Source organism: Microtus pennsylvanicus, chromosome 3 (assembly GCF_037038515.1).
Source record: "Microtus pennsylvanicus isolate mMicPen1 chromosome 3, mMicPen1.hap1, whole genome shotgun sequence".
Lineage (NCBI taxonomy): Eukaryota > Metazoa > Chordata > Mammalia > Rodentia > Cricetidae > Microtus > Microtus pennsylvanicus.
The window spans coordinates 83,584,248-83,611,420 of record NC_134581.1 but is presented as its reverse complement, the minus strand read 5'-3'; the positions used below and the strand labels follow the sequence as shown (position 1 = coordinate 83,611,420).

Here is a 27,173-nt window from a genome sequence, read left to right as displayed (position 1 = left end):
TGCCTAGTTCTCTGAAGGTGTGACAATGATCTAAGTGTTGGTTATTTGAATATTCCTATAGTTGTAACAGGGTATTGTGGTTTAGAAAAACTGTCCCTCCAATAGACCTATATTGTGAAGGACTGTACCTTAGCTGGTGTCACTACTGAGAGACGACTCGATCGCAAAGGCACTGACTTCTATGGCAGGGGTTCTCAACCTGTGGGCTGAGATCTCTTTGGGGGAGGGGTCAAACAACTCTAGATCATCCTGCATATCAGAGATTTACATTATGATTAATAACAGTAGCAAAATTACAGTTAAGAAAAAGCAATGAAAATAATTTTATGGTTGGGGGTCACCACAACATAAGGAACTGCATTAAAGGGTTGCAGCGTTAGGCAGGTTGAGGACCACTAATCTGGGGGCAGCTAAGAGGTATGGTATGACTGGAGGAAGTCACCGTGATCATGTCTTTGAAAAAGACATGTCTTGACTGCTTCTTGTGTGCTTCTTTCTGCTTCCTGGTTGTCAGGAGGTGAGCAGCTCGGCTTCACCATGATGCTCTGCCTTACCACAGCCACGAAACCAAAATTCAGCCAACCAGGGGCTCAGCCCTAAAAAGCTGAGCCCAGAGAAACTTCTCCTCCCTTAAGCTGTTTGTATGTCAGTGAATGGTGGGCTAACACACTGGTGGATGGTGGCTTTGGTTCCTCTGGGAAGCAGGCAGGGCTGGTGTCATTTATCATCTCTCCTCATCTTGTGATTTTGACAGAAGCTCAAGAGGATGCAGAAGCAACCACTGTGATTTGATCTACAGACCTCCCAGCCCGCTCTGCTCACAATACTGACAAAACAGACAAGGAGGGCCCAGGGCTCAGGGCTCAGATTAGACACCTTTTTTCTTTTTTTTTTTTTGGTTTTATGCAAACATATCTCAGTCAGAAAAAAGATGGAAAGGAAGGAGCTAATTCTCCGGCTCCCGAGACAACTAAAGCTGTTGAGGACAGTGGGCTCCAGTGAGTCTCAAGCATCATTGCTGGGAGGAAAGGCAGCCAGCCCCATCCTTGCTCCTCTTGGCTCACGTCTGTTGACCAGGGAAGGTGTGCTCACCTCTCCCTGTGGAACTTTCAATAAGTTCATGCTTCATGAAGGGTCATCTTGGTTCCTATGGAGGGGGAGCAGTGCTATTTTGTGGCAGGCCACACGTAAGAAGGGATCAGTCTTTCCACTAATCCACTTCTATGGCATATCCAGGCTTCACTCTTGCGCGTCATTCTGCCCTTACCCATTTCTTCTCAGGGATCCCTCTCTTACAACCGCCTCTGGGCCCTCTCTCTTCCATCTCCTCGGCAAGTCCTTCACCACTTGCCTGTTTCCCTTTGGCCTATTCTCCCAGCCCTCTACTCCGGTTTCTTTAGGATCCCTGGTTCCCACCTCTCGACGTTTCTGTCCTGGCCTCTGGCTCTGGCTCCGGCTCCGGCTGCGTCCAGGGCCCCGAGAGCCCCGAGACCCTCGAGAGCTGTTGGAACCCCTGGAAGAATTACTGCCAGCAGTAGAACAGGTGCTGGTACCCTGGCCATGGTTCAGGAAGCTCGGTCTGCCGTATGGGAGCCAGGTCTCTTCTGCGGTACAACCCAGAAGTGCAGCTGGGCCCGTGGAGGGAAGCAGACTGTCAACTTCTGTCCACCGGCCACCCTGTGCATTCTCCCAACTCTGGGTAATGACTGAGGGGCAGGCGCTAGGCTCTGACAGGTCAAGAGCTAAGGAGAAGCAGAACCTAACACATGACCTTGACATGACAGGGGGTTCGGAAACATGTGAGGAACTAGAGCACGGAGAACTTAGGGAAGTGGGGATACCACCCAGACCCCACTCTTTCCTCATCCTTGGTTTCAGTCCTGGAGAGAGTCTCTTGGGGACTCTGAGGACTTTGCTTAGAGCATGTGAGATACAAGAGCCAATGTCAATGTTGACCAGCTGCATTAACCCAGCTGAAGGTAGCGGGTGAGCTGGGGACCCTCGGGACTGTGTGAGCTTCCAGTCCTCCCACTGCCTCCCCCCCCCCCCCCCCCGCGCTTGCCTTACCATCTGGGTGGGGCCCGACGTGGTAAGGCACAGCCTGTACCACTCTCCTCTTGTGGCTGCGCTCTCGCTCTAGGGAAGACGTGCTGCCTGCTGCTCTCGGCCCCAAGGGCCAGCTGGTTTCTTCCTCTGGTGGTGGCAAGGGTGGTGGGGGCAAGTCTGGGGAGAAACCTGTTTTCAGCAGAATCTCCCGCTTCTACTAACACCGGCACACCTCCTACCCCATCCCCGACACTGGGAGACAAGTAAACGACCCAAGGTCTGGTGCCACCTACTCCACTCCTTCTGCTTTCCTGCCCATTCCTTCTACTGGCTGTCACCATCTCCCACATCCAGGGCTCCCTCACCCCCAGGACTGTGCTCCCTTCTGTAAGGAAGAGCCTTGGCTTTCTTCCGGATTCGGGCACGGTGTCCATGGAGTGGGGGTGTCATCTCTCCAGTCACCTGGCGGGTTCTCCCTGTCATGTTAGGAGACAAAAGAGGAGCCAGCATGGGAAGACATTGAGAAAGGGGGTTGCAGGGAAAGGGAAAACAAGCTTTGGTGTGTGGAGGGGGCACAGTGATCTGGGAGCAAACTGAGTGTCAACAGACTCACCTGGGGCACTGCTGGGTGGAGTAGGCACAGGGCTGCAGCTGAGGTGATAGGAGACTGTGGGGCCAGCAGCCAGGCCAGCAGGCCTCCCTTCGAGGCTACTCAGAGTGGGCTGCGATACACTGAGAGGAGAACTCGGCCCAGGGGGCGCCCTCCTGCAACAACATAAGGTCTCAGCATTTGTTCACCCCATAAAACCCCAGGGCTTGCTGCGTGCCAGGCACTGCGCTGTGTGCTCAGCCTGATACGCAATAGTAGTCAAGGCGTGACCTGTCCGCCACAAGGCCCCATACTAGGGAAGCCCTAAGGACATCCATATGTGCATGCAATGCCTTGGATGTTTGCAGACCCACTCCCAGGAGAGACAGCCTGAAAGATGAGGGAGAGTTCTGTCAGACTTTGCCTTTCTCTCCACATCAGGCTCTCAAGCCGGGCGGTGGTGGCACACGCCTTTAATCCCAGCACTTGGGAGGCAGAGGCAGGCGGATCTCTGTGAGTTTGAGGCCAGCCTGGTCTACAAGAGCTAGTTCCAGGACAGGCTCCAAAACCACAGAGAAACCCTGTCTCGAAAAAAAAAAAAACCAAAAAAACACATCAGGCTCTCACTTGAACACAGCTATGAGGCCTCTGTACCCTCTTCATCTAGCCACCCACTCACCCACCCTCTCATCCATCCACTGAATATGAATATATATATATATAGAGAGAGAGAGAGGGGGGGGGATCTATAATATACAGGGAATTCTACACCGCTTACCTGGGCATCTGGTGGAGATGGGGAATATCAGTAGGGGGCTGGGGAGGATCAGGAGGTGAAGGGGTAAGAGTGGCTGTGGACTGCTGCCCATAAGAAGAGGTAGGGGAGGGAGTTTCCCCTTGGGATGGCGCCACCAGGCATGCGCCACCGGAGTTGGACTCAATCAGGTGGTTTTTCTCAGGCACTGGTGGGCACCACTCTTCCGGATCTGAACTGGGGTAGAAAAGACAGATGGAAAGGGAAGGGCTGAGTAGCTTCACACTCCCCCTCCCTGGCCGACCCCCAGTATCTTTGCCCACTGCCTGCTCTAGGACGTTCCAGGTTGGGCTTAGCTACAGGCGAGGGACATCTGCTGTTGGCAGTATCATTACCTGCCCTTCAGCTCCTCCTCAGGGCCATCTGGACAGCTAAGTTCACAGGAAGGGGGAGGTGGTGGCAAGGCTTCTGGCCAGCTCAAAGAGGGCATCTGTACAGGTTTGCCCGGAAGCTTCACCTTGCCTCCCCTGGCTCCTGAGGAGAGGAGATAAGGGCACACCAGGAGCATGCAGGAAAGAGCCAGAGATGAGGCAATATGTCAGAGGAAGGGACAGGTCAGATGCCACAGGATGGAGGATATTGTGGAGAGGACTAAAATGGGGAGGTTGAGAATTGAGGTCATACCACTGTCCCCCTCGCTCCACTCGGGAGGAGCATACTGGCTCCAGGTGCTTGGGTCCCCAGAAGAATGTTGAGGGAACCCTCCATGGAAGGTCTGTAGCTCTTCCCCTACAGGGTCAATGGTGCTGTAGACAGGACCCTCGCCAGGGGCACTGGCACCCCGGGCGGTCTGAGCCAAATATAGTGATATTCCTGCTTCTGAGGAGAAGAAAGAGGAAGGCCCAGGGAAGGAAGCAGACACACAAACGTAGGGACAAAGGATAATGGAAGGCAGGAGATTCCATGGGATCAGCTTCCTTCCCCCAACCCAAATCTGACACGTCCAATCAAGGCAAAGATGAACGTTCGATAGCTATTCTATGACTCTGTGTCCTGTGGGCCCAAGATCCATTCCCCAGTCCTCCAAGGACTAAACAACCTCAGGAAGACCAGGGTTCCTCAGATCCCTACAGTTTGCCCTAGGAGGCTGACAGAGCAAGAAGTGGGGGAGGGCTGGGTCTTGGGGGGGGATGGGGTAAGTGTGCCCTTAAGGGATTAGAGCTTCTCACCATTGTAGTATCTATCATCTGGGTCAGGATTGCTGGGGCAGCAGCCTCCCCGGGGTTCCTGAGTTGAGGGGCTTCGCGATGGATGGGGCCAGGAGTCTGCCAGCCATGGGTAGGCAGCAGGGCCAAGGCCCATGGGAGGCCTGAGGGGAGCAGGTGAATATTGGGAATGGGGAGCCAAAAGAGACCAGCAGAGGGAAGAAGGTGACAGGCTCAAGAGTCACGGGACAGAAATGATGGTTGGGGATAGGAACTAGGAGAGGCCTGGAGTGGAAGGGGCACTCTCTCTGGAGAAACAGTTATCATTAGAAGGGTCACAAGAGCCAGGCGGTGGTGGCACACGCCTTTAATCCCAGCACTCGGGAGGCAGAGGCAGGCGGATCTCTGTGAGTTCGAGACCAGCCTGGTCTAGAAGAGCTAGGTCCAGGACAGGCTCCAAAACCACAGAAAAACCCTGTCTCGAAAAAACCAAAAAAAAAAAAGGGTCACAAGAATTACCTGGAACTGGCTCCAGAAAGACCCTCTGAGTGTGGAAAGGACACTGGGGAAGATGAAGGGGGAAACTGGTAAGAGAAAAGCTGGTACTGGGGTTCCGAACCCTAGAGAGTAGAACTGCTTACCTGCAGGCGTGTAGGCAAAGGAGGCTTCCGAAAAGGAACCCGCAGGAAAAAAAAAAAGAAGGAAATAAGGTGAGTGGTTAGGAGCCCCAGATGTTTGTCCTCTCCTTGGTCCTGGTCCCAAATCTATTCATGTCGCACATTGAAGCAATTTAATACTATTTTCTTGGAATGGAACTCAGTTATCTCTCTCTATTTCCTTTTGAGACAGATCTTATGTAGCCCAGACTGTCCTGGAACACTACTTGAACTCCTGATCCTCCTGCCTCTGCCAATCCCGCTTCCCGGGTGCCACATCCGACTTCATGCTCACATGTTTTCCCTAAAGTTTTCACAAGTGATTCCTATATGTAGCCAAAACTGAAAATCTCTGACCTTGGAGATAGTTGTCATCTCTCCAGAGATTGCTTTTATTAAGGAGTAGATCTTGGAGCTGGCCAGTCTAGCCATTAAGGGGTCTCTGATCAGGCCCCGCCCACCTCCGACTCAAACTTTCTCGTTTACTGATGTTGAGCAGCAAAGCCTGCGCCCCAGTGTTAAATCTAACAAACTGGAGTCCTTTCCCCTCTGGCCCCTCCCTTTCAAACCTGCTCTCCGCTCCTTTTTGCGCCCCCTACCCCAGGGCGTTGTGCTTCCCTGTGGCCCCTCCTCTTGAGGCCCCGCCCTCCCGCGAGTCCCCTCCCACTCAGGCTCGGGGTGCCCGGAGGCGTGGCTCTCACCGGTGTAGTGACTGAGCTCTTTGCGTTGCTTCTGGCGCCGGTAGAGGGCCGTGCAGAACCCGAGCAGCAGCGCCCCACAGGCCGCGCTGCTGCCAGCCAGGAAGGCGGGCTCCCGCAGCACCCTAGCCAGCCGTTCTGCCAACCCCTCGCTGATCTCGGGGCCGGGTTCTGCTTCCGGAGGAGATGCTGTGGGGGTCAGAAAGATGAAAGGAGACGAGCCCGAAACCCAGAGGGGAAGGCGTCATTCCGGACCTGTAAGCCCATCTACCCCAGTATTCCCCCCCCCAAATTATTTTTATCACTTTTAATTTTTTTATTGTTTAATTTTACTTATTTGTTTGGATACAGGATCTCACTATGTATCCTTGACTGGCCTGGAGCTCGCTATGAAGACCAGGCTGGCCTCGAATTCACAGAGATCCACCTGTCTCTGCCTTTCGACTGTTGAATTTAAAGGAACGCTCTGCCACTCTAGCCCCACCCCCACCCCACTCCGCAAGTTCTCTACCCCTGCTCTCCCGTGCCCACAACAGGACTCACGCAGCTGCACCAGCACTGGGGCACTGGCCACACCCACGCCAGCGCTGGTAGCTGCTGCCACCAGGGTTCGATAGAGCAGTCCCGGTAGCAGTCCCTGGAACATCATAGAGCGTGCCCAGCCTGCTGCAGATCGATTGAGGTGGAAGCGACTTTCGTTACCCAGGCACCAGATCTAGGGAGACCCAGATATGAGTGTTATCAGGAGTTGGATTTAAGTTCCATGGAGAAACTTGAGGTTCCAGTTAGAGGAAACTCAGCCCTGGCTGGAGACAATGCTGGGAACCCTTTTCCTTTTTCCCAAACCCAAAGTCAGCCCTAGGCTCCCTCCATCATAATTTTAGGCCCCAAGTCTCACATCCTGCACCCACATCCTCAGTTCCCGTCCCTCTCACTCAATCTCCAGTCAAACCTTGTACCTGGTATTCAATGATGACCCCGTTTTGCTGGGAGGGAAGTGGAGGCTCCCAGGATACAGTGATACTGCTGTTGCCATTACCCCCCAAGGCCACAGCCACTCCCCGAGGGGGGCCACTGGGGGCTAGCCCAGGGTGGAGCATGGTAAGAAGAAGGACACAGACAATCATTGCAAGCTGCACCAGCTTCACTCTCCCTGCTCTTCCATGAGGGAACAGAGAGGCACCCTCCCTTCCCACCCAGATACCTGATGTTCGAGTCTTTCCCCCCTCCCCCTCTTCTCCACATCATTATATACATCCTTCTATTCATCACTCTGAAGCCTTCCTTACCCTCCTCAGGAATGCTGCTGGTCACGACAGGGCTTTCAGCCCCCAGCCCCTCCTGGCCTCGAACTTGGACTTTGATCTGGATCTGCATCCCTGGGGGGAGTCCTCTTAGCACCGTGCTTTGCTTGTGTGGGGTCTGTAGGTCCAGCACTGTCCAGCTTCCCTGGTCAAGGCCTGCAATTCTCCAAGACACACGGAAACCTTGCACCAGCTGAACTGGGCCATCCACCTATAGGAGACAGGATGAAGTGTGTCCCAGGGTCAGGGAAGGCCCTACTCTACTCCTGCCTTCCCCAACCACTAAGCTCCTGCACTCCCTCACCCCTTCTCAGATGCCCTCATGTCCCCCATCAAACTCCCCGTCTTTAACCATATGGCTACGCCATACGCACAGTCCAGGACACCTGCAGCGTTCCTGGCCCAAGGACAATGGGCTCCTGCATTCGCACGGTCACTTCAGCTAGTCCTCGCTGGCCTCTCCATGGGTCCTCCACTGGCCTAGATAGACGGCTGTCTGCTGACCAAAGAGCCCAGTCAGCAGGGGACACCAGACCCAAGTACTATGGCTGTGTTTACAGTCTATCTCTGCCTGGCTCACAGATTGTATCCTTCATTTCAATGCAGCATAGCACAGCGAGGTCACGGGAATCTTACAGAGAATCTGTAATGGGAATGGCCTTTTCTGTGCATTCTGTTCTCAGCTTTCTTTCTTTCTTATTTTTTGAGCCAGGGTTTCTCTGTCGAATAGTCCTAGATGTCCTGGGACTCACTCTGTAGACCAGGCTGGCCTTGAATTCATAGAGATCCACCTGCCTCTGCCTCCCAAGTGCTGGAATGAAAAGCGTGCATGTGCCACCACCCCCAGCTCAACTCCCTGTCTCTAATATGCACCTGATTCTCCCAAGTCCTTTTTAGTCTTAACAATCTTTAGTGCCACATATGGCTAAGAGGCTCAACGGTGAGAGAGCTACTGAGATGAATGACTAGCACACTCCTTCATCTTTCCCTCTTGTCTTTCTTGGGCCCTCTATGATAGAGCAACATGACTTCCTGTTGTAGTCTGGGCCATCAGTATAGACCTGGTATACAAAAGGGAATCCTGTGAAAGGCCACCATTCTGTGGTTTGGCTGGGGGCGGGGGGAGTACTCTTTGATGTTACTCATGTCATGCCCACACCCATAAGGCCTTTGCCCTTACCCTGGGTTTGGACAGGCTCAGAGACAGGGCTGGGTTCACTGAGGCCCCAGGCTCCCACAGCTCGCACCAGGAACAGGTAGATAGTGTTGGGTTGCAGACCACTGACAGTATGTGTTTCCAGCTGCACCCCATCTGCCACTGTCCGCCATGTGTTGCCAGCTGCTTGGCTACAGCAGGAATGAAATGACAGCACTGTCTAAGCCAGGAACCCCCAACTTGTCCACTTGATCTCACTCATTCTCCATGGAACCCCACTACCTTGGGAGAGGGAACTAGAGAATCATGCTCCAGAGATAACAAAGACCCTAAGGACATAGGATCCCCTCTTTTTAAGTCTTGAGATTTGCATTCAAAATTGTCTCCATGGGCCTGAAGAGAAGGCTCAGTTGGTAAAGTGCCCACAGAGTAAGCATGAGGACCTGAGTTTGGATCCCATGCATGCACCTAATATCCAGGTGTGATAGCATGCAACTGTAATGTTAGCATTTGTTGGGGGAGGAGGACAGAGATAGGCAGATCTCCAGAGACGACTGATCAACCTGTCTAAGCAAGTAGTGGTCCCCAAGATCAGAGAAGGACTTTGTCGCACAGACTTTGGGGGAGGTCACTTGACACTATGCTGTAACCTCTATGTGCACGTATGTGCATGTACACTTGCAAACATACATACACAGACACATGAAATTGTCTTCATACCTGAAGGCCTCTATCACATAAGAGGTAGCTGCGGCCCCAGACTGTGGATTGGGCTTCCAGGTCAAAGTGATGCTGTTTTTGGTTACCTCTGTGACTACTGGCTGAGAGGGAGGCCCTGGAGGGTTACTGGGTTCTGTTGTAGGACGTGGTGATGCTCCCCAATCTTCTGTAGTGATAAATTATCATTAGCTAGACAGAGGGGGGAAGGGAGTGTAACCTGCCTCCTTCCTAGAGAAGCTGTGGCGCTCTGATGGTGGTAATGGTTATGAGCTATCATAGTGTATTGACCCAGACTCACATCCGTCCATCCTCGTCCTCACCAACGTGGTTATGACATTTGGAAGATATTGGCTTGGGAGACATTGACTATTTTTTTTTAAGCAAATTTGGAGAAAGCTGCGGGCAAGTCTGGAGACTGATGGATGAACTTACCTCGCTTCCTAAGCCAGCTATTCCATGTGGCCTCCCCTATGGAACTCTTGGCCACGCAGCTGTAGAAACCCATGTCCATCTCCTGTAGGAGAAGGTAGAGTGCTGGCCCACTGGGAGTGGAACAAGGTAAGATGAAGGGATGGAGAGGCAGGTTACAGAAGGAAGAGGGAGATTCTGGATACTTTAGGAAGTCTGAGAGAGCAGAGAGGTAGAAATGGATTAGGTGCCTAGTCGGTACTTAGTAGAGTTGGAATGTGGACCAGATAGCTGTTCTTGGTTACGAGGGCCCTAGGGGTGACACTCACCTGGACACTGGCGATGTATAGAGTGCCGTTGTCCATTAAGTTGAACTGGGAGTCTTCCCTCTGCAGCCACCTCTCATCTTTCTTCCATTGGACACTGGGCTGAGGGTTTCCGGTCACTCTGCATGGCAGCCACACAGAAGAGCCAAGTACCAGCGTCAGGTTGGCTGGCCCCTGGAGGATGATGGGAGGCAGCCCATCCATGGAAGCTGAGAGAGGAAGAACTTGGGTCATGAAACCAGCCCTTTGTCTTTCTGCCTTATCTGTTTCATCATCTCATCCTTCCCTCCTTGTTACCCAAGAGGACTTTAGTAATCATTTCTAGTCTCTGCTAGGACCCTTCCGCTGCTAGTCTCCAAACATCAAGGACATCCCTCAGGAACATGTCAGTTTCCTTTTAGACACATTGATCATCATCCAAGAGAAACAGATCTCTTTAAACAATGTCTTTACAGAGCGTCGGTCCATCCCTTTCTCCATGGATACATACCTCCTCTTATCTCTAACATGGCCTTGGCCAGGATGCTCCCAGCCACACTGACAGCCTGGCACACATAGTAGCCAGCATCCCCCATCTGTACTTCAGTGATGTTGAGCTGGCCTCTTGGAGAGACTGAGAGGCGTCCCATGGGCTGCAGTGATTGGCTAGGGAAAAGCAGAACCTGGGACAGAGCAAGGAAGTAAAATAAGGAAAGGGCTGCTGGGAGAGCCCTGCTTCTGCTGAGAAAAGCCCTAAGGTTTTAGTGTGCACTCTGCCTCTCGCCATTGGCCTGACCCTGGCCAATCTGGTTAGGCCAACTCACAAGAATGATGGACATTTATTAGAAGATCTTGGGGTCCATGTCCCAGCTCTGTGACTTATTGGTTAAGAAACTCTAAGGAACTAAGCCCTGAGATAAGGCAGGAGAATCACAAGTTAGAGACCAGCCTTAACTCTGAAAACAAACCACTTGGGGGCTGGCGAGATGACTCAGAGGGTAAGAACACTGGCTGCTCTTCTAGAGGACCGGGATTCAGTTTTCAGCACCTGCATGGTAGCTCACAACTGTCTGTAACTCTAGTTCTAGGGGATATGTTACATAGGGAACACGGTACCCTCACACAGACATACATGCAGGCAAAACACCAATCTACATAAAATACATCTTGAAAAATAAAATTTAAAAAATAAACCAACTAATCAACAACAACTAAAATAAAACTTCTGGTCCTTATGTCTTTATGGGACCCAGTTTCTCCAAATGTGACTCTCAAAGCTTAGGGTTCAAACTTAGTGGCTAAAATGAAGGAATCATATGCGAGTTTTATAAAACACTGTGATAAATGTTAAATATTTTCCGGCTTTACGTTTAGATGGACACATGGAAAGGACAAACAGACTAGGCAGAGGCTCTGACTAACCTCCTCCTGAAGAGTCCAAGAATAAGAATATAGAAATGTAGGTTCCAGAAATAAGAGTGTAGAAATAAAGAAATATAAAGTTGTAAGCCTAGGAGAATGAGAGCAGACTGTCAGCAGCTTTCTCGGCAGCTTAAGGATTAACTGTTAACAACCCATAGCTCTGTCTGCAAGGCTGAATCAGCCCTCTGCAAACTGAGAGTCTCTCTGCAAACCCAGAGTCAGCTTTTAGATACCCTCCCACCCTAGCCACTCACAGCCAGCAACTGGCAGTATCAAGCGAGTGTAGAGCTTTGATAAACACCCTCAGAAAGTGCCAGGGAGAAACAATGGGCTAAATACAAACACTAGTTTAACTGAAAAACCCTGTTAAGGAAAGTGGTAAAAAAAAAAAAAAAAGCAATTCATATCTGAGTTTTGTCTTGAGATTATAAAAATTCTTTAGTTCATGCCTAATGCTTGCTTCTTACTATAAAAAGGGGAGTTCGGAAACAGCCCATTGCCACAGCTACAGAAGTCCAATTTCTGGCTGTAGTCTCAAGCTAGCTGATAAGCTTTTTGTGCCCATGAAGATTTTTTTTTCTTTTTCCTGGAATAAAGTTGCTCCTGGTTTATGAGACTTTGGTGGTCTGTTCCCCATCTTTGCGCGGCCCGTGAACCCAATTAACACTCCCACTCCCTCCTCCTACCACCACCGTTCTCATCCCCATGAGGACCTAATTAAAATGCAGCCCTCACAAGAACTGGAGATGTTGAAAAGCGGTGGCCATTGATTTGGAACAAAAATTCTGTCGCTTTCCTTTAGTGTGGGGATAATCAGTTTCACTATTTGGACCCTGTGTCATATCATCTCTTCCCTTAGAGAAAATCACTTAGGCTGTAACTTCGGTAGTGTGATCTGGATTTGTTCACTAGGTAGACAGGAGATGGCTGTGAGCTCCCCCTGCTGGAAGGAGCTACAAGTAGAGCAATAGACAGAGCACTTAATCTACTCTAAACAGCTTTAATTCCTTCAATACTTGGTTTCCAGAGCAGTTTTCATGTCCAAAAGCCAAGGCCCAGAGGGTCTGGGGGAGGGGAAACCTGGCTGGATTTTTCCACTCAAGACAGCATTGATCAGCACATAAAGATTCGCTCAGAAATTGCCACTCAGGACAGCTCTGCATCCTCTGACATATCGTGTTGTCATTGGACTTCCCAAGAGTCCAAACGCTCTGGGCCTTTTTATCTCCATCGTTTTATCTCCTCCTCCAACTAACCTGCAAGAGTTTCTTCTGAAAGGGGAAGCTTAGGAGTTTACAGAAAGTCAAGGGATAAAAAGATCCAGAGAGAGAGAAAAAAAAAAATTGGTTAGAACTTTGGAGAGGGTTACCTACTTGGCTCCCTTCCTTCTGCCAGAAAATGGCAGGTGGGGGGTTTCCTTTGGTCTCACATCGGAAAGACACATTTTCTCCAGGGCCTACTATCTGGTCCTGGGGCTGAATCACAAACTGGGGTGGGACTGGGAAGGAGAGAAAGAAAAAGGAGCAGGGACTCAGTGGTACCAAGTCCAAAACTGGCTTGGTAGAGCAGGCGTTCATCGTCTCCCTCCCTCCAGAAGTCTCAAATGATTCTCCTGCCCTTTTTCTCCATTCTCCCCCAACACCCCCCATATTGCCCCTGCAAGCTGTCCCAGGAGGACCCCTCACCGTGAACACTGAGAGAGCCAGATGCCTCCACGCGGCCCACGCTGTTCTCTGCCACACAGGTGTAAGTCCCCTCGTCTTCGGCACTCACTCGGCCAATCCAAAGGCTGTGGTCACTCCGGATCTCATACCTGTTCCACTCCCCACCCCAAGCCGGGTTGGCCACAGCTACAAATCCCTTCTCTCTCCCTCAGGACAAACACCGGGGTCAAGGAAGGCAAGACAGGACTCAAGGGGTACACAAGATAATACCCACTATGTGGAATAAGTTCGGGCAGGGACCACTAGCTCTGGGAAATATGTTTCTCTGTGCCAGGGCCAGGTAGGATCTGGGGCTCCTTGGGTCCCCCCGCTGTCATAAGGAAGGGGCTTCTCACCTGCCAGTGGGCAGTTCACCATCATCCTTGCGCCAGCGGAGGCTGGGCTGGGGATCTCCCTGCACCTCACACAGGAAATTCACGGGGGCATCGACCAGGACGACCTGGTTTACTGGTTTACGCAAAAATGAGGGGCGCTCTACAGAGTGGGAGCCATTGAACTGTCAGGGGTTCTGCACAGCTACTTGTTTCCTGGGCTCCCCACTCCCCCTACGTCTGAAGTGCCCAGTGCCTACCCAGTACCACAAGTTCAGCTGCCCCACTTTCTCGCTCTCCAGCCATGTTGGAGGCCACACACATGTACATCCCAGCATCACTCTTGAACGTGTGTGACATCATCAGCTTGCCTCCACGTATCTGGAGAATACAAGGGTAGCGTCGGTCCTTTACAGCCATGAAAATGTGTGTGTGTGTGTGTGTCTACATGTGTGTATATGATTTATTTGATTCCCATAATAAGCCACTGAAGAAAACTAATGAGGCTAACTCATGTGTCAGATATGGATTCTCTGGGGCCTTGTGGCCTTCTCTCTCCTCTTGTTTTAGTGCGGTGGGGGAGGGTTGAGACAGGTTTTCTCTGTGTAGTCCTGGCTGTCTTGGAACTCCCTCCACAGACAAACTGGTCTCGAACTCAGAGGTCTGCCTGCCTCTGCCTCCCCAGAGCTGGGATTAGAGGCCTGTGCTACCTTGTCTAGTTCTCTCCACTTTTCTTACCTTAGTTCCACCCTGTCTTCCATTGGACAATACCAAGACATTCTTCCCAGGCCTCAAGACCCTTAAACTCAAGACTTCCTCCTTTAAGACATGTCCCAGACTCATGCATAGGCATGTGTACACACACACACACACACACACACACACACACACACACACACACTTACCGTGATCCTTCCTTCCTCTTCCTTAAGTTTCGCATTGCCCTTCTTCCAAGTCACCAAAGGCTCTGGGTGGCCCTTAGGGGGCACACATTCCATTACTGCGGGCTCCCCCACTGCCACCACCACGTTCCCAGGCGATTGCCGGAAATCATCACGGAGGACTGCAGAAAGAGAAGGAGCCATACAGAGAAAGGTCAGAAGAATAAACAGGGTGGTGTGATGTAACAGGAAGGACTGTCTCGGAGCAGAATGGGACACAGTCGACTTGGGAGTTCTGAAATGCCAAGTCAATCCCACTTCCTCCTCCATTGTCAGAGTTTGGCCTTAGAATCCAAAGGTCTCTGTTTTTAGAAGATGTTGAGTGGGCTGAAGAACCCTCGAGGCCGACTCTTTGTAGGCCTTCCGACTTGCCCCAGACTCTAGAAGCATTAGCTGACCGGACTCTCTCACCAGCTACTTCCAACGAGGCATTTCTGCTAGCGGCTGCTCCCAGGTAGTTGCGAGCCACACAGGTGTAGACACCCTCGTCAGGCCGAGAGCGGCGCCCGTGCACGATGCGGGGAAAGAAGAGGGCGCCGCTGGGCAACAGCAGGCGGTGAGCGCGAGGATCCTCCCGGGCCGTGGCCACGCGCGCCCCGTTCTTGTACCACTCGATGTTGGGTCGAGGCCGGCCTTCAGCGCGACAGGGCAGCGTGGCCGGCTCGCCCCTGGAAACCAGCAGATCTGGCGGCTGCTCCACGATGCGTGGCATGGCATCCTCCGGCCCAACTCTTGACCCTGGAGAAGGAGGTGGCTCAAGTGCCCAGGTAAGGCAACTGGGGGGGGGGGGGGAAGACAGGGGCTCTGGAGGGTAATAGAACCCTCTGGCTCGCTCATCTCCCACGCTCCTCTGCTAGAGTGCCATCCGCATCTGCTTCCCTGCCCCCCTCCCCCCTCGCCACCTCACATCCCGCGTCCCTGAGTCTTAGCCTGGGACTGAAATGCCCTCAGATAGGCAGATCTAAACAGGAACAGCAAGGCTTTCTGGGTCTCCTTTAGAAGCGGGCCTCCTTTCCTGACAAGTCTAAGTGGGATGACCGAGCCATGGCTTGGTGAGGAGCCTGTGCAGTTTGGTTTTCATTCACATTTATGATTCACATGTAAGCCCCGTTCAGCGAGCACGTTGTACCATAGCAGACACTGCTTTAACCTCCAGGCGATCCCCGGCCCCATAGGTGAAATGGATAAGGCGGATTGTCCTGGCTCCTTCATCCAAGGAAAGGTTTATTAAGGGCTGGAGGTAAGACTACAAAGGGTTCTTAATTTGAATGCCATGAGGCCCTAAATCATCTCGTTTTTATTTACGGGGATACTGTGACGTCGCAGAAATTTAACGTGGTGGAAGTGAAAATACGAGTGGGGCGGCTTTTCCTGAAAGGCACAGTTTAAAAAACAGGAAAGAAATGCCCGTCCCTCCTCGCTCTCTTGGATCAGTTTATCTGTCCATACTATTCCTGCCTCCCTCTTGACCGACAGACCTCCGTTCCTAACCTAGTTCATCTTCTACCTCAGTTTAGAATCTAGGTGTCATCTCCACCCCAATGTCCCCACTCCCATGCCCCCATTTGTGTCCCCATCCTCACTAAACTCTCAGTCCGACTTTTGGAAATGATTTTTAACCCGGTTCTGCCAGTAGGGGGCGCTGCAGTCTTGCACAAACTGCTGTCCTTAAATAACCAAAGACTGCTGGGCGCGTCTGTTCTGCGCCTCTCTCGCGCCCCCACCCCGCCTACCCTGTTCCAGGATCCTTAGGGACCTCTTGGTTCCTAGCCCAGTGGGGGATTAGCTTTCGTTTCCTGCCCTTCCTTTTAAGAGTTCTGGCGTAGAGCAAGCTGGGCCATGGCGGTTGCAGGCTCTGTACCAATAGAGCTGATTTGACTGCTTGGGGTAAAATCAGTTTCTCTCCTACATATGGAAGAGAATAATATTCTCAGTCCTCTGCCTTCCAGACGGAATCTCTGCTGCTCACGCGTCTCTCTTCTCCGTCCCATCCCAGTCCTGATTTGGAAACACTCCATTTGGTCTAGAGCCCAGGTTTTGACTTTGCAATCCTGTGAGCTGAAATCTCAGATTCTGACGCTTTCAGAGGTAAAAATTTGGACAAATTACTTAACTTCCGCCCAGTGGTGTCCCGTGCTTGGGGTGTGGAGGCATTTGGATCAGGAGTTCAGAGGCTGACTAGGTTACATGGCTAGTCAGGGGCTCAAAAAATAAAAACACCTAAGCATCTCTGAATTTCACTTCTTTCTTCTCTTCTCTTCTCTTCTCTTCTCTTCTCTTCTCTTCTCTTCTCTCTCTCTCTCTCTTTCTCTTTCCTCCTTCCTTCCTTTCTTTTTTTAAAATGGTTTTTCGAGACAGGGTTTCTCAGTAGCTATGAAGCTAATCCTGGAATTTTCTCTGTAAACCAGGCTGGCCTCAGACTTACAGAGATCCACCTGCCTCTGTTTCCCGAGTGCTGAGATTAAAGGCGTGCACCACCACCGCCTGACGAATTTCACCTCTTTACCTGTAATGTGGGAGTCTGAAACCCACGAAGGATGCAAAGCACACCAGTAAGTATGATACGTTTACTGTACATCAATAAGTATGACCAGATTACCATTTTTGAATACCAGCTCCTCCCTATCACTTTAAAATGGCTCCTACAGTCTCTACCTGAATGCGACCCTAGGCTGTAGCATTTACCCCGCCTCGCCCCAGCTTCACACATCTCTCATGTACGTGTAGGTCCGCTGCTGCCAAAAGTTTGCTTTTGTGATCACCGAGATATTCTTCACTCTCCATGACTGTGTTTTTCTAGTGGCTATCAACAACATCTTACCTGCATTTCTCACTGGCTTTTCAAGCTTGAGTGAGATGCTGATGCAGAGCTCTGAGTGGAACTTGACTCTGGGACGGCAGTAAAAATAACTCTGCATGACTGCTTGGGACTCAAAGGTGACGAGACTGGGGAATCCCAGCCTAATCCCTACCCTCTTCAAATTCCTTCCCTACATACCACACCCTTCTGGTCCATCCTGCTCCCCTAATTCCTGCAGACGCAGCTGCGGACTCCCTTTCTCTGGAATTTCTTCCTTGTCATTCCTGGTCTCCAGAGATGCCTCGACAGTCGCGTAATGAATAGCTAATGACCATGCAAATAGGACTCTGGGGCTCCTCCCCCGCACCTGAGTACGGTGGGGGGGAGGGAGAAAGAGGGAGAGAGAGAGGGAGAGAGAGAGGGAGAGAGAGAGAGAGAGAGAGAGAGAGAGAGAGAGAGAGAGAGAGAGAGAGAGAGAGAGAGAGAGAGAGAGAGAGAGAGAGAGAGAGAGAGAGAGAGAGAGAGAGAGAGAGAGAGAGAGACTGGACTCCTTAACTTTGGCAGAGGCTTCCCAGAGGGAGAGTTCCTGGTGTGGCCAGCAGGGGGCGCAATCAGGCCTATATCCTGGCTGCCTGCGGCGCTCAGGGAGGAAGCTCTGTCTCAAGTTATTTATTAATCACCGTAATTAGCAGTAACGACCTCGCCGCCGCTCTGCCAGGATGGGTCAGCTGTGAGTCTCATAGGGGATGCAAACTTAGCTCTAAGTTTCCTTGAAAAGATCGCATACTCCGTCCTCTCGGCAGCAAAAACCTACAAAATTAGAGCTTTCTCACCCTGGGTGAGTTTTTTTGAAAACTTCAGGTCCTTGAAGTGACATCTGCTACTTGGGTGGATCGTCTAGTGGCCGGTTCAGCTCTGACCCACTAGCGACTGTGTCCCTGTTTCTGCCTTATTTCTTAGTTTGGAATTTGCCCATCACCAACCGCGGTTCTCTCACCTGGGGTGGGTGTGGTGGGTAGGAGAGATGGGCGGAAAGCCCTCCACCACAGGCAGATACCCCCACTCAGATGCACCTTCGGGACACTTCCCAGGAGACCCTGATAGGTGCCCCCGGGGTCCTGGACTTAAGGGAAGGAACGCTTCAGTCTTCCCCTCTACGCAGCCCTCTCTCCCCAATCCCCAAATCCCAGGTCCCCACCGGGCAGTCTCACCATTGAGAGAGGGCTCTCCAGGCGGCAGCAGGCTAGGGTTGAGCGCTGCCAGCGAGGAGTTGAAGCCGAAGAGCAGCTCGCTGGAGTTGGAGATGTCTGACGCCAGCGAGTCGGCGAACAAGTTCATCTGCAGAAGTGTTTTTAAGCAGGTAGCGCAGCATGACGCGGCCCGCGTGGGTCCCCAGCGGGGGGCTCGGAGCCCAGCCCCTGGGTCTGGGACCCACGGGCCGGGAGCCGTAAGCCCCTCCACAGCCTCTGCGCGCTGTGGCAGCCACGGTGCCGCTGTCCTGCAAGCGTGCCTGGGTACCGGCCGTGCCTCCGCGCGCGCTGTCCTTCTTCGCTGGTTCTTCTCTCCACCCCCCAGTGTCCGAGTCCCCTGGGAGCTGGGCGGGCGGAAAGCAGGTGCCACTCGGATCACGCCGTAATTAAGGGCTTAATCCGCCTCCCTCTACACCCCCACTTCCACCGGAATGGCCACTAGCAGGGCAGCGCGCGAGCTGGAGTCCCCGCCCCACTCCCCTTGCATCAAATGTTGCTCTGAATCTGGCGGGAGACTTTTCCTTCTTCAAGTACCTAAGACGAGGACTGAGGCTCTGTCAGACTCTGGTCTTCCCTCTAAATTTATAACAGGAATTGTCTCCTTTCTTAGATGTCAGAGACACTGAGGCATTGGAAGAGCAGACGCTGTTGAGTTCTCCGTCCCAGCTTCCAGTCCCCTACAAACCCCGGGGCCTGACGTGAGCGCAGGACGCTGGGATACTTGGGAGTGGGAGGAAGAGAATTCCACCGCTGGACCACCTCTGGCCTCGGCGCGCGGCGCCCTTCCCCCTAATTCTCTGGTTTGCTGCCAGGTGCCCAGGGAATACCGTAACTCGACTAGACTTGGACGCCCCAGTCAAGAATTCCTGCGGGGTGCTCAGAACTCTGTAAAATCGGGGGAGACTCCGAAAACCAGACAGCTCGCACTTACTAGCATGGTGCATCGCTCTGTTCTTACATGTTTTAGGAAGTTGTTTTAAAAATTTGAAGAGACCAAAGGTGGAACCAAGAATTCAAGGGCAAAAGAAGCAAAGTGTAATAAACAGGGTGGATGTAAAATAGATCGGAATTGCTGGGACCAGACAACAACTGGTCATCCTCTTGGTGGGTGGCGCGCGGGGGGGGGGCAACAAAAAATTCAAAGCTCTGGTTCTGTCTTTTCTAGGGTTCTTTGAACCTTGGAGATGTCCCAGCCAACCATCCTTGCTCTCGACCGTTCGTGCCCACACTTTGCCTAAACTGGAAATAATGTTGGCTGTGGAGAAAGAAATCCTAGGTTTTCCATCTTGGGGTACGGTTCTGCGATGAGTTTTGGATTGCTCTCAAGTTGTGTGACAACATTGGGGGCTCCTGCAGCGCGCGAGAGAGCAGAGGAGTGTGGGCTACTCAAAGGTCCCAGGGTCAAAGGTGAAGCTGTGGCCGATTTCAAACCGGAAGCAGGCCAAAGAGCAGAGAAGCGTAGTTCCACTGGCAAGTTTGTCCCAAGACTCCTACAGTCCCCTCTACCCCCAATGGAGCCCAGACTCTGGCGTGTGAGCGCCTCTGAGTCCTCATCTCTGCCCAGATGAACAAATTAAGTAGTGGGGGTCGATGGCGCCCCGAGTCCTGGGTGCTGATTTGTCAGTGTGTCATCTGGGGGTGCTGAACTGGGTCTCTGGCGCATCTACCAAAGATAAATCTGTGCAGATCTCGAGGTTGGGGTAGGTTGGCGTACGAAAGAGCTAGGCATTCCGCAGGAGAGATAAGGGGTGCACGGGAAGTGTGCTGGAGTCCTATATTTGCCAATTACAAGACATTGCCATTCTAGACCCGTTCCCTCTTGGTTAAGGATGAATCAGTCTTCTTAATCTGGTCTGATCCTCAGGTTCTGGATCCTAGGGACCTTTGACTTGGCCTCCTGCTGGCGGGTCACTAAGGTTCCATCACACCAGAAGACTAAGCAGGACAGAAATTTAACTTCGCAGCACATGACCTTGCTTTGGAACTGGGAAGGCTTCAAAACCCTTCACCATGCAGATTCTGTCCCATCCTAATCCCCTGATTTGCTCCTGGCCGGCCTCTGGGCAAACACACCTCCCAGCGGCGTCTAGGGGCTTGTCACCCTGTTAGCGGATTTGTTTCCGGAGACCGCACAGTTAATTGGTCCTTTATGTGAGGATCAGGGTGTATTTGCTCTGGGTTCCCTAAGCGGAGGCGGCAGCGCAGCCCGTGGGCACCGCTGCTCCCTAATCCCTGTCATCTGGGTCTGGAGGCTGAACAAACGGAGGAAAGCCATCGTCTCATCTTTTTAGGACATTTGGCCCCTATCTCTGGTCCATCTTGTGTGAATCTCTCTCTCTCTCTCTCTCTCTCTCTCTCTCTCTCTCTCTCTCTCTCTCTCTCTCTCTCTCTCTCTCCCCTCCCCCCCCCCCCGTTTTTTTTAAACTAACTTCTAAAAACTTCTCTGTTTTCTTGCTTGTCTTTGTCCACGCCTACCTTCTCCATACTTGTTGGAATCTCTAGAATATTATTACTTCTCAGGAAGCCAGCCTAGATCTAAAGACAAAAGAGGGTTAGAGGACTCAAGGAAGATAGGCAGAAGACTAAGTTACTCCATCTATATCGCAAGTTTCTTCCATCTGCTTCCTTTACTTCGCCATCCACCAGGGTCCCCGGAGATTCCCTCCTGGCAGAGATGGAACCCTGAGCCAGAAGAGATGGCCCAATGGAGGCCAAGTGTCCATCAATTCTGCAAACCTCCTCCATTCTCCCTCACTCGACACTGATTACAGACAGGGCAGCCAGAAAACCAACCCTTCGCGTTTCCTTCGCCTCCAGCTGCTCTGTGGGCTGCTCCCAGAGGCAGCTGTGCAAAGGGTGTGACTTCTGTTTGCCTCCTTGCAGCAGCAGGCAACCAAAATGATCACAACCCCAGCTTTTGTCTCTTGCTTAGCTGAAGTAGGCAGCAATATTCCTACCTCCATTTCCTAACCAAAGGTGTCCTGCTAGCACCAAAAGCACTATCCTTGGAGGGCCCGCTTGTGCCTTTGCTTCATAAGCTTCCACCTTGGTCTGAAGGAAAAGCCAGAGCTGAATTTCAAGCAAACCCTTTCTCTTTTGTTTTTTGTTTTCTGGACCTGCATCATAAGCACGGGTGACCTTGAACTCCAACCTCTCTTCCCCAGTGCTGGGACTGCAGGCACATCCCACATCCTGCCGAGGGCCTCTCCTTTGTGTTACCTCAAGAACTTCTTTTGGCGGCAGCAGCAGGCAGAATTGAACTTTAGAAAGCTTAAGGGGGAAAGGAGCTGTGAAGGGAAACTGGCAGAGAAGAGGGCAAGTGACAAGCAGCAAGGAGGGTGGGAGGGGTCGCTGTGTAGAGCCCTGGGAGAGGTCTGGCCTCAAAAGGAAGGAAGAGAGTGTGTGTCACAGGTAGAGCTACAGAAGAAAGCATGGCTGAAAGGTTAATGAGGTAGATCTGAAAGACTAGTATTTCTTCCTCAGGGTCTCATTTTGGAGACCGGGCTAAGGAAGTGATTGTGTCATACAGGAATTCTACATCTACGTAAGAGTGGTCTTTGGGGAATCAAGTATACACGAGAGAGAGAGAGAGAGAGAGAGAGAGAGAGAGAGAGAGAGAGAGAGAGAGAGAGAGAGAGAGAGTTGGACAAGAGAATAATACCCCAGGCTAACTTTTCTTGGCCTGGTGCCAGCACAAAGGCCAGAGAATGTGGCCGGGAATTTTCAGTGGCCAAGCTGGGGGCCATATGGGAAGGCTTCTTGGTGGTCCAAAGCCCATATGCCAGCTGGTAGTGGATGAAGCTGCTGGCATGTGATTGCCCAAGAGGGCAGTCTGAGGACAACCCTCCCAATCTCACACTGATTATTGCCTCTCTTTGGTACAGACACACACACACACACACACACACACACACACACACACACACACACAGAGCCTTGTCTGTTTATATCCCCCCAGAGCCTGCAGCCTCCCATCACTCTCCCTTCCTGGATCTCCTCCCAGGACATAGATACCCATTAAACATATGTGTGGGTGTATTTGTTTGTGGGGGGAAGGGACACAGGAACCTAACATCTTCTCCACCCCCACTAGGCTATGCCAAGAACAGCCCAGCAGGATTGCTAACTTCAGAATGATGAGTCCAGGGCACGGGCACAGTGACCCAGCCAGCAGGGGTCAGTGAGCGCACGGGAGGGGGCAATCAGAGAGCAAAGAGAAGCACTCAGCTGGCAGGCAAGACAGCAGGAGCTGCCCTTGGCAGGAGCCAGAGTTTGTTAGCTGAGACCCTGTAGCTGCTGAGACAATAAGCCAGCATCCCCCTGCCCAAGAGTATCCCTTTCTCTACAGGGTTCCAATGGAGGGCTCTGCAGGGACACACTTTGTCATACATACCCTGCCAAGCCGAGAAATCTGGAAGCACCTGGGGAGAAGCCGCGCATCCCGGTGCAGCCGTAACACAGACTGGGTAGAGTGGAACTGTTTTCTCCACATTGTTAGTTCTTCTTTCAGAGTTAAGAAAAAAATCTAAGCACATATATCATTATCCTTTGGGAATCTGAATACCACCGTATTATACAGTCTAGGGCACAGACGCACCGTGCACTTACAATCAGTCTCCAGCTTAGGCATATTTAGTTTATTTTTGGACTTTTGTTTTGCAGACAGTGCTGCAAATAAACTTTGTACACACACACACACACACACACACATATGTCTTTGCATATATGCAAAGACAGGATGAATTTTTATTATTCTGCAATTTTGTTTGTTTTGGATTGTTGTTGCTTGGAGGAGGGCGTGTTTGCCTATTGTTTGTTTTGTTCAAGGCAGGGTCTCACTATGTAGCCCTGCTTGGCCAGAAACTCTTTTGTAGAGCTGGCCTTGATTGAACTCACACAGAACTTTCTGCTTCTGCCTCCCAAGTGCCAGGACTAAAAGTGTGTGCTACTACGTGCATTTGGTTTGTGTTTGTGATCCAGGCTCTTACAACGTAGGCCAGGCTAGACTGAAATCTTCTTGCTCGTTCTCCAGGTGCTGGGAATACAGAAGCAGCACCAGGCCCAGTTGTATGTTTTGTGACAGATCTTGCTGTGTAGCTCCAGGTGATTTTAAATTCCTGTTCCTTTTGCTGGAATTGGAAGAATAGACCACCTTACTCTGCTAAGATAAATTCTTTTTTATTTTAATTTCTCTTACTAGGTTCCTTTGACACATGCAGCTCAGGCTGGCCTTAGACTTGGCTGAATAACCAAGGATGGCCTTGAACTCCTGATTTTTTTCTCCATTTTATAATTATCATTTTAATGTGTATGGGTGTTTTGACATGTGCATGCAGTGCCAAAAGAGAGGGCATCAGATACCCTAGGACTGGAGTTACAGATGGTTGTGAGCTGTCATGTGGGTGCTAGGACTTGAACCCTGATCTTCTGAAAAAAAACACCTGGTGCTCTTAATTACTGAGCCATCTCTCTAGCCCTGCCTCTTCATCTTCCTTTTGCTTCCCAACCATATTGACTAGTTACATTTAAACAAAAAGTTAATTGTTCACTTTATTTTTATTTATGCATCTGTGTGCATCTATGTATATACATTTGTATGTGTATAGATGGAGTTACAGGTGGTTGTGGGTCTGGGAAACCAAACTCCAGTCCTCTGCAAGAGCTACAAAGCTCTTAATGACTGAACCATCTCTCTAGTTTCTGTTTTAAAGATTTATTTATTTAATGTCTATGAGTGCTTTATCTGCATGCACAGTTTTATGTCAGAAGAGGGCATCCTTGGATGTCAGTGTGATGATTTCTCAGAAAACTAGGAAACTACCTTCCTCAAGACCCAGTAATAATACCACTTTTGGGTATATACTCAAAGGATGGTCAATCGTGCCACAAGGACATGTGCTCAATTATGTTCACAGCAGCATTGTTTGTCACAGCCAGAACCTGGAAACAACCTAAATGCCCCTCAACCAAAGAATGGATTAAAAAAAAGTGATACATTTACACAATGGAGTACTATACAGCGGAAAAAATAATGACATCTTGACATTTGCCGGCAAATGGATGGATCTAGAAAACATCATATTTAATGAGATCAACCATACCCAGAAAGACAAATATCATATGTAATCACTCATAAATGGCTTTTAGACATAAAGCAAAAAAAAAAAGCCTAAAATTCACAATCTCAGAGAACTTAGACAACAAAGAGGACCCTAAGAGAGATATACATGGATCTACATGGGAAATAGAAAAAGACAAGCTCTCCTGAGTAAATTGGGAGCATGGGAATTATGGGAGAGGGTAAAAGGGGAGGGGAGAGGAAGGGAAGGGAGTGGAGAAAAGTACATTTAAAAATCATTTCTTAAAAATATTTTTTATTCCCATCGTAGAGAGTGGGAGGAGCCATGCCACCATATGTTTGTGGGGGTCTACCTGTGGGAGCTGGTTGTCTCCTAACATCATGTATGTCCCAGGGGTTCAAACTCAGGTTGTCAGGCTTGGTGACAATCGCCTTTACTCATAGAGCCATCTCGCTGTCTCCTCTGCTGCACTTCTAAGAGTTTAACCTTAGAGGGCTGTGAAAGGGTTTATCTAGTAAAGTGCTTACCACCAAGTCAGATGATCTGAGTTCAAACCACAGAACCCACATGGTAGAACAAGGGAACCAACTCCTTCAAGTTACCCTCTGACCTCTGGATGCATGCTGTCGTGTGTGCATGTACACACATGCACCCACACACAAATGAATAATAAACGTCAGCTTACTTATTTATTTATTATTTTATTTATTTGTTTTGGTTTTTGTTTGAGACAGGGCTTCTCTGTGTAACAGCCCTAGCTGTCCTGGAACTCTCTTTGTAGATCAGACTGGACTCAAACTCACAGAGATCCACCTTCCTCTGCTTCCCGAGTGCTGGACTCAAAGGTGTGCACCACTATGCTGGGCCCTTATTTATTTTATGTGTGTGAGTGTTTTGTCTGCATGTATGTCTGATGTCTGTGCAGCATATGTGTGTCTATTGCTCTTGGAGTTTCAGAAGAAGGGCAGGATGTCAGATTCCTTGGAACTGGAGTAACTGACAGCTGTGGACTGGCATGTAGGTTCTGGGAATAGAACCTGGGTCCTCCAGAAAAGCAGTCAGTGTCTAAAGCAGTGAGCTGACTCTCCTGTCCAACTGCACAATTTTTTAAAGATAAAAAACATCATTAGGCCAGTTGCGGTGAGCAAATGCTTATGACCCCAGCACTTGGGAAGTGGAGACAAGATCAGGAGTTCAAGGCTACCCAGCTGAGTCTTCAGGCCAGTGTGAGCTATATGAGAACCTGTTTTGAATAAAGTTACTCGACCTAAGTTAACTGCCTAATGTCTCACAACAATATACTTTCTTTCTTTCTCTTATAATAACTTGTGCTGTATAAGTTGGCCTTGAATTTAAGTTCCTCCTGCTTCAGACTCTTGAGTGCTGAAGCTGTATAGGTATATACCTACCTGGTAAGCTTCCTTCCTTCCTTCCTTCCTTCCTTCCTTCCTTCCTTCCTTCCTTCCTTCCTTCTTTTCTTTTTTTTTTTGAGATTAAGAACATAATCATGTCATCTTCCTCTCCTTTTTCTCCCTCCAAACCCTCTCATATACTCTTCCTTGTTCTCTTTCAAATTTGTGGTCTTTTCTTTTATTAATTGCTATTGCATACATATGTGTGTGTATATACAGAAATACAGCTTGCTTGGTCTGTATAACATTACTTGCATACACGTGTTTTCAGGGATAACTATTTGGTACCGAATAACCAATTGATGTGTTATTTCCTTGGGAAGACCGTCTTTACCACTCTTAGCATTCCTTAGTTGCTTGTAGTTCTTTGTGTACGGTTGAAAACCCCACGCGTTTTCTTGTGTCCATATTAGCATGTGTACTCTTGTTGTCCTTGTTCAGCTCATGTTTAGGCAGTTGTGCTGGTGAGACTTTATGGGTGTAGTTCTACATATTCTTCAGCGACACAGTCTCACAGCAAACTATGTTCCTCTGGCTCTTAAAGTCTTTCTGTCCCTTCTCCTGCAATGAACCCTGAGCCTTGGGTATAGAAGCTGTATTGTAGATTGTCTGCTGGGACGGGGCTCACCACTCTCTATTTTGATGGTGGTTTTCTGTAATCATCTCTGTCTGTCGCAGATAGAAGCTTCATCGAGGAGGTGTGAGGACTACACTTATCTGTGGGTATATGGACAAACGTTTACAGTGTAGTTAGGGGTTATATTAGCCGAGCAGAGCAGCAGTTGTAGATGTACAGCCTCACCAGCCCTGTATAGTCAGCTATGTTTCCAGTACCAGATCTGATTCCCTTCTTGTTGAGTGGGCATTAAATCTAATTTGACTTGAGAGCTGTTAGTTACCACTAACTCAGACATGTCACTACTGCACACTTGGAGTTATCCTGCCATGCCAGCCATTGTTGTATGTAGTTCATGGGTGTCGTAGCTTGGTAAGACTGTTTGATGCTTCTTTCCTTTGGGATCTGGTTCTCAGGAAGAAGGCTTTCAGGTGAGTTCCAGTGAGATTACTATATGATGGAGGTGATAGAATAAACAAGATAAATTGGTCAAATAAGCAAATAAATAAGTTAAATAGTAAGTTGAAATTATGAAAAAATAGAATAGTTATTTTTAGAAAATAAGTCATTAATTTTTTTAATATGCATACAAAATAATTTACTTCTTCATAACATTTTGATGCATATATATCATCAGATCATGAGGATGGGGACCTCAAGGGTGAGATTAGTGTCCTTACAAAATAATCCCCCTAGAGCTGTCTGAGAGCTCTTCCATCATGTGATTCTGTCTATAAACCAGAAAGGAAGCCGACACACACTGGCTGTGCCAGCAC

At 50.2% G+C, this 27,173-nt stretch overlaps 1 protein-coding gene across 1 annotated transcript; it reads right to left on the bottom strand.

Moving 5' to 3' along the window:
* Nucleotides 1-858: 858 nt before the first annotated feature.
* On the bottom strand, nucleotides 859-18,411 carry Robo3 (roundabout guidance receptor 3). The gene is given in 29 exon segments (XM_075966346.1): nucleotides 859-1,147; nucleotides 1,417-1,628; nucleotides 2,068-2,223; nucleotides 2,412-2,522; nucleotides 2,660-2,811; nucleotides 3,414-3,626; nucleotides 3,785-3,923; nucleotides 4,074-4,268; nucleotides 4,619-4,758; nucleotides 5,114-5,156; nucleotides 5,236-5,259; nucleotides 5,952-6,137; nucleotides 6,492-6,663; nucleotides 6,908-7,029; nucleotides 7,238-7,463; nucleotides 7,627-7,748; nucleotides 8,433-8,599; nucleotides 9,129-9,294; nucleotides 9,561-9,642; nucleotides 9,866-10,071; nucleotides 10,353-10,524; nucleotides 12,637-12,761; nucleotides 12,949-13,076; nucleotides 13,323-13,461; nucleotides 13,559-13,679; nucleotides 14,204-14,361; nucleotides 14,651-14,977; nucleotides 18,251-18,395; nucleotides 18,397-18,411. Coding segments are annotated over 29 exon segments (4,176 nt in total). The 3' UTR covers nucleotides 859-1,135.
* Nucleotides 18,412-27,173: the final 8,762 nt, after the last annotated feature.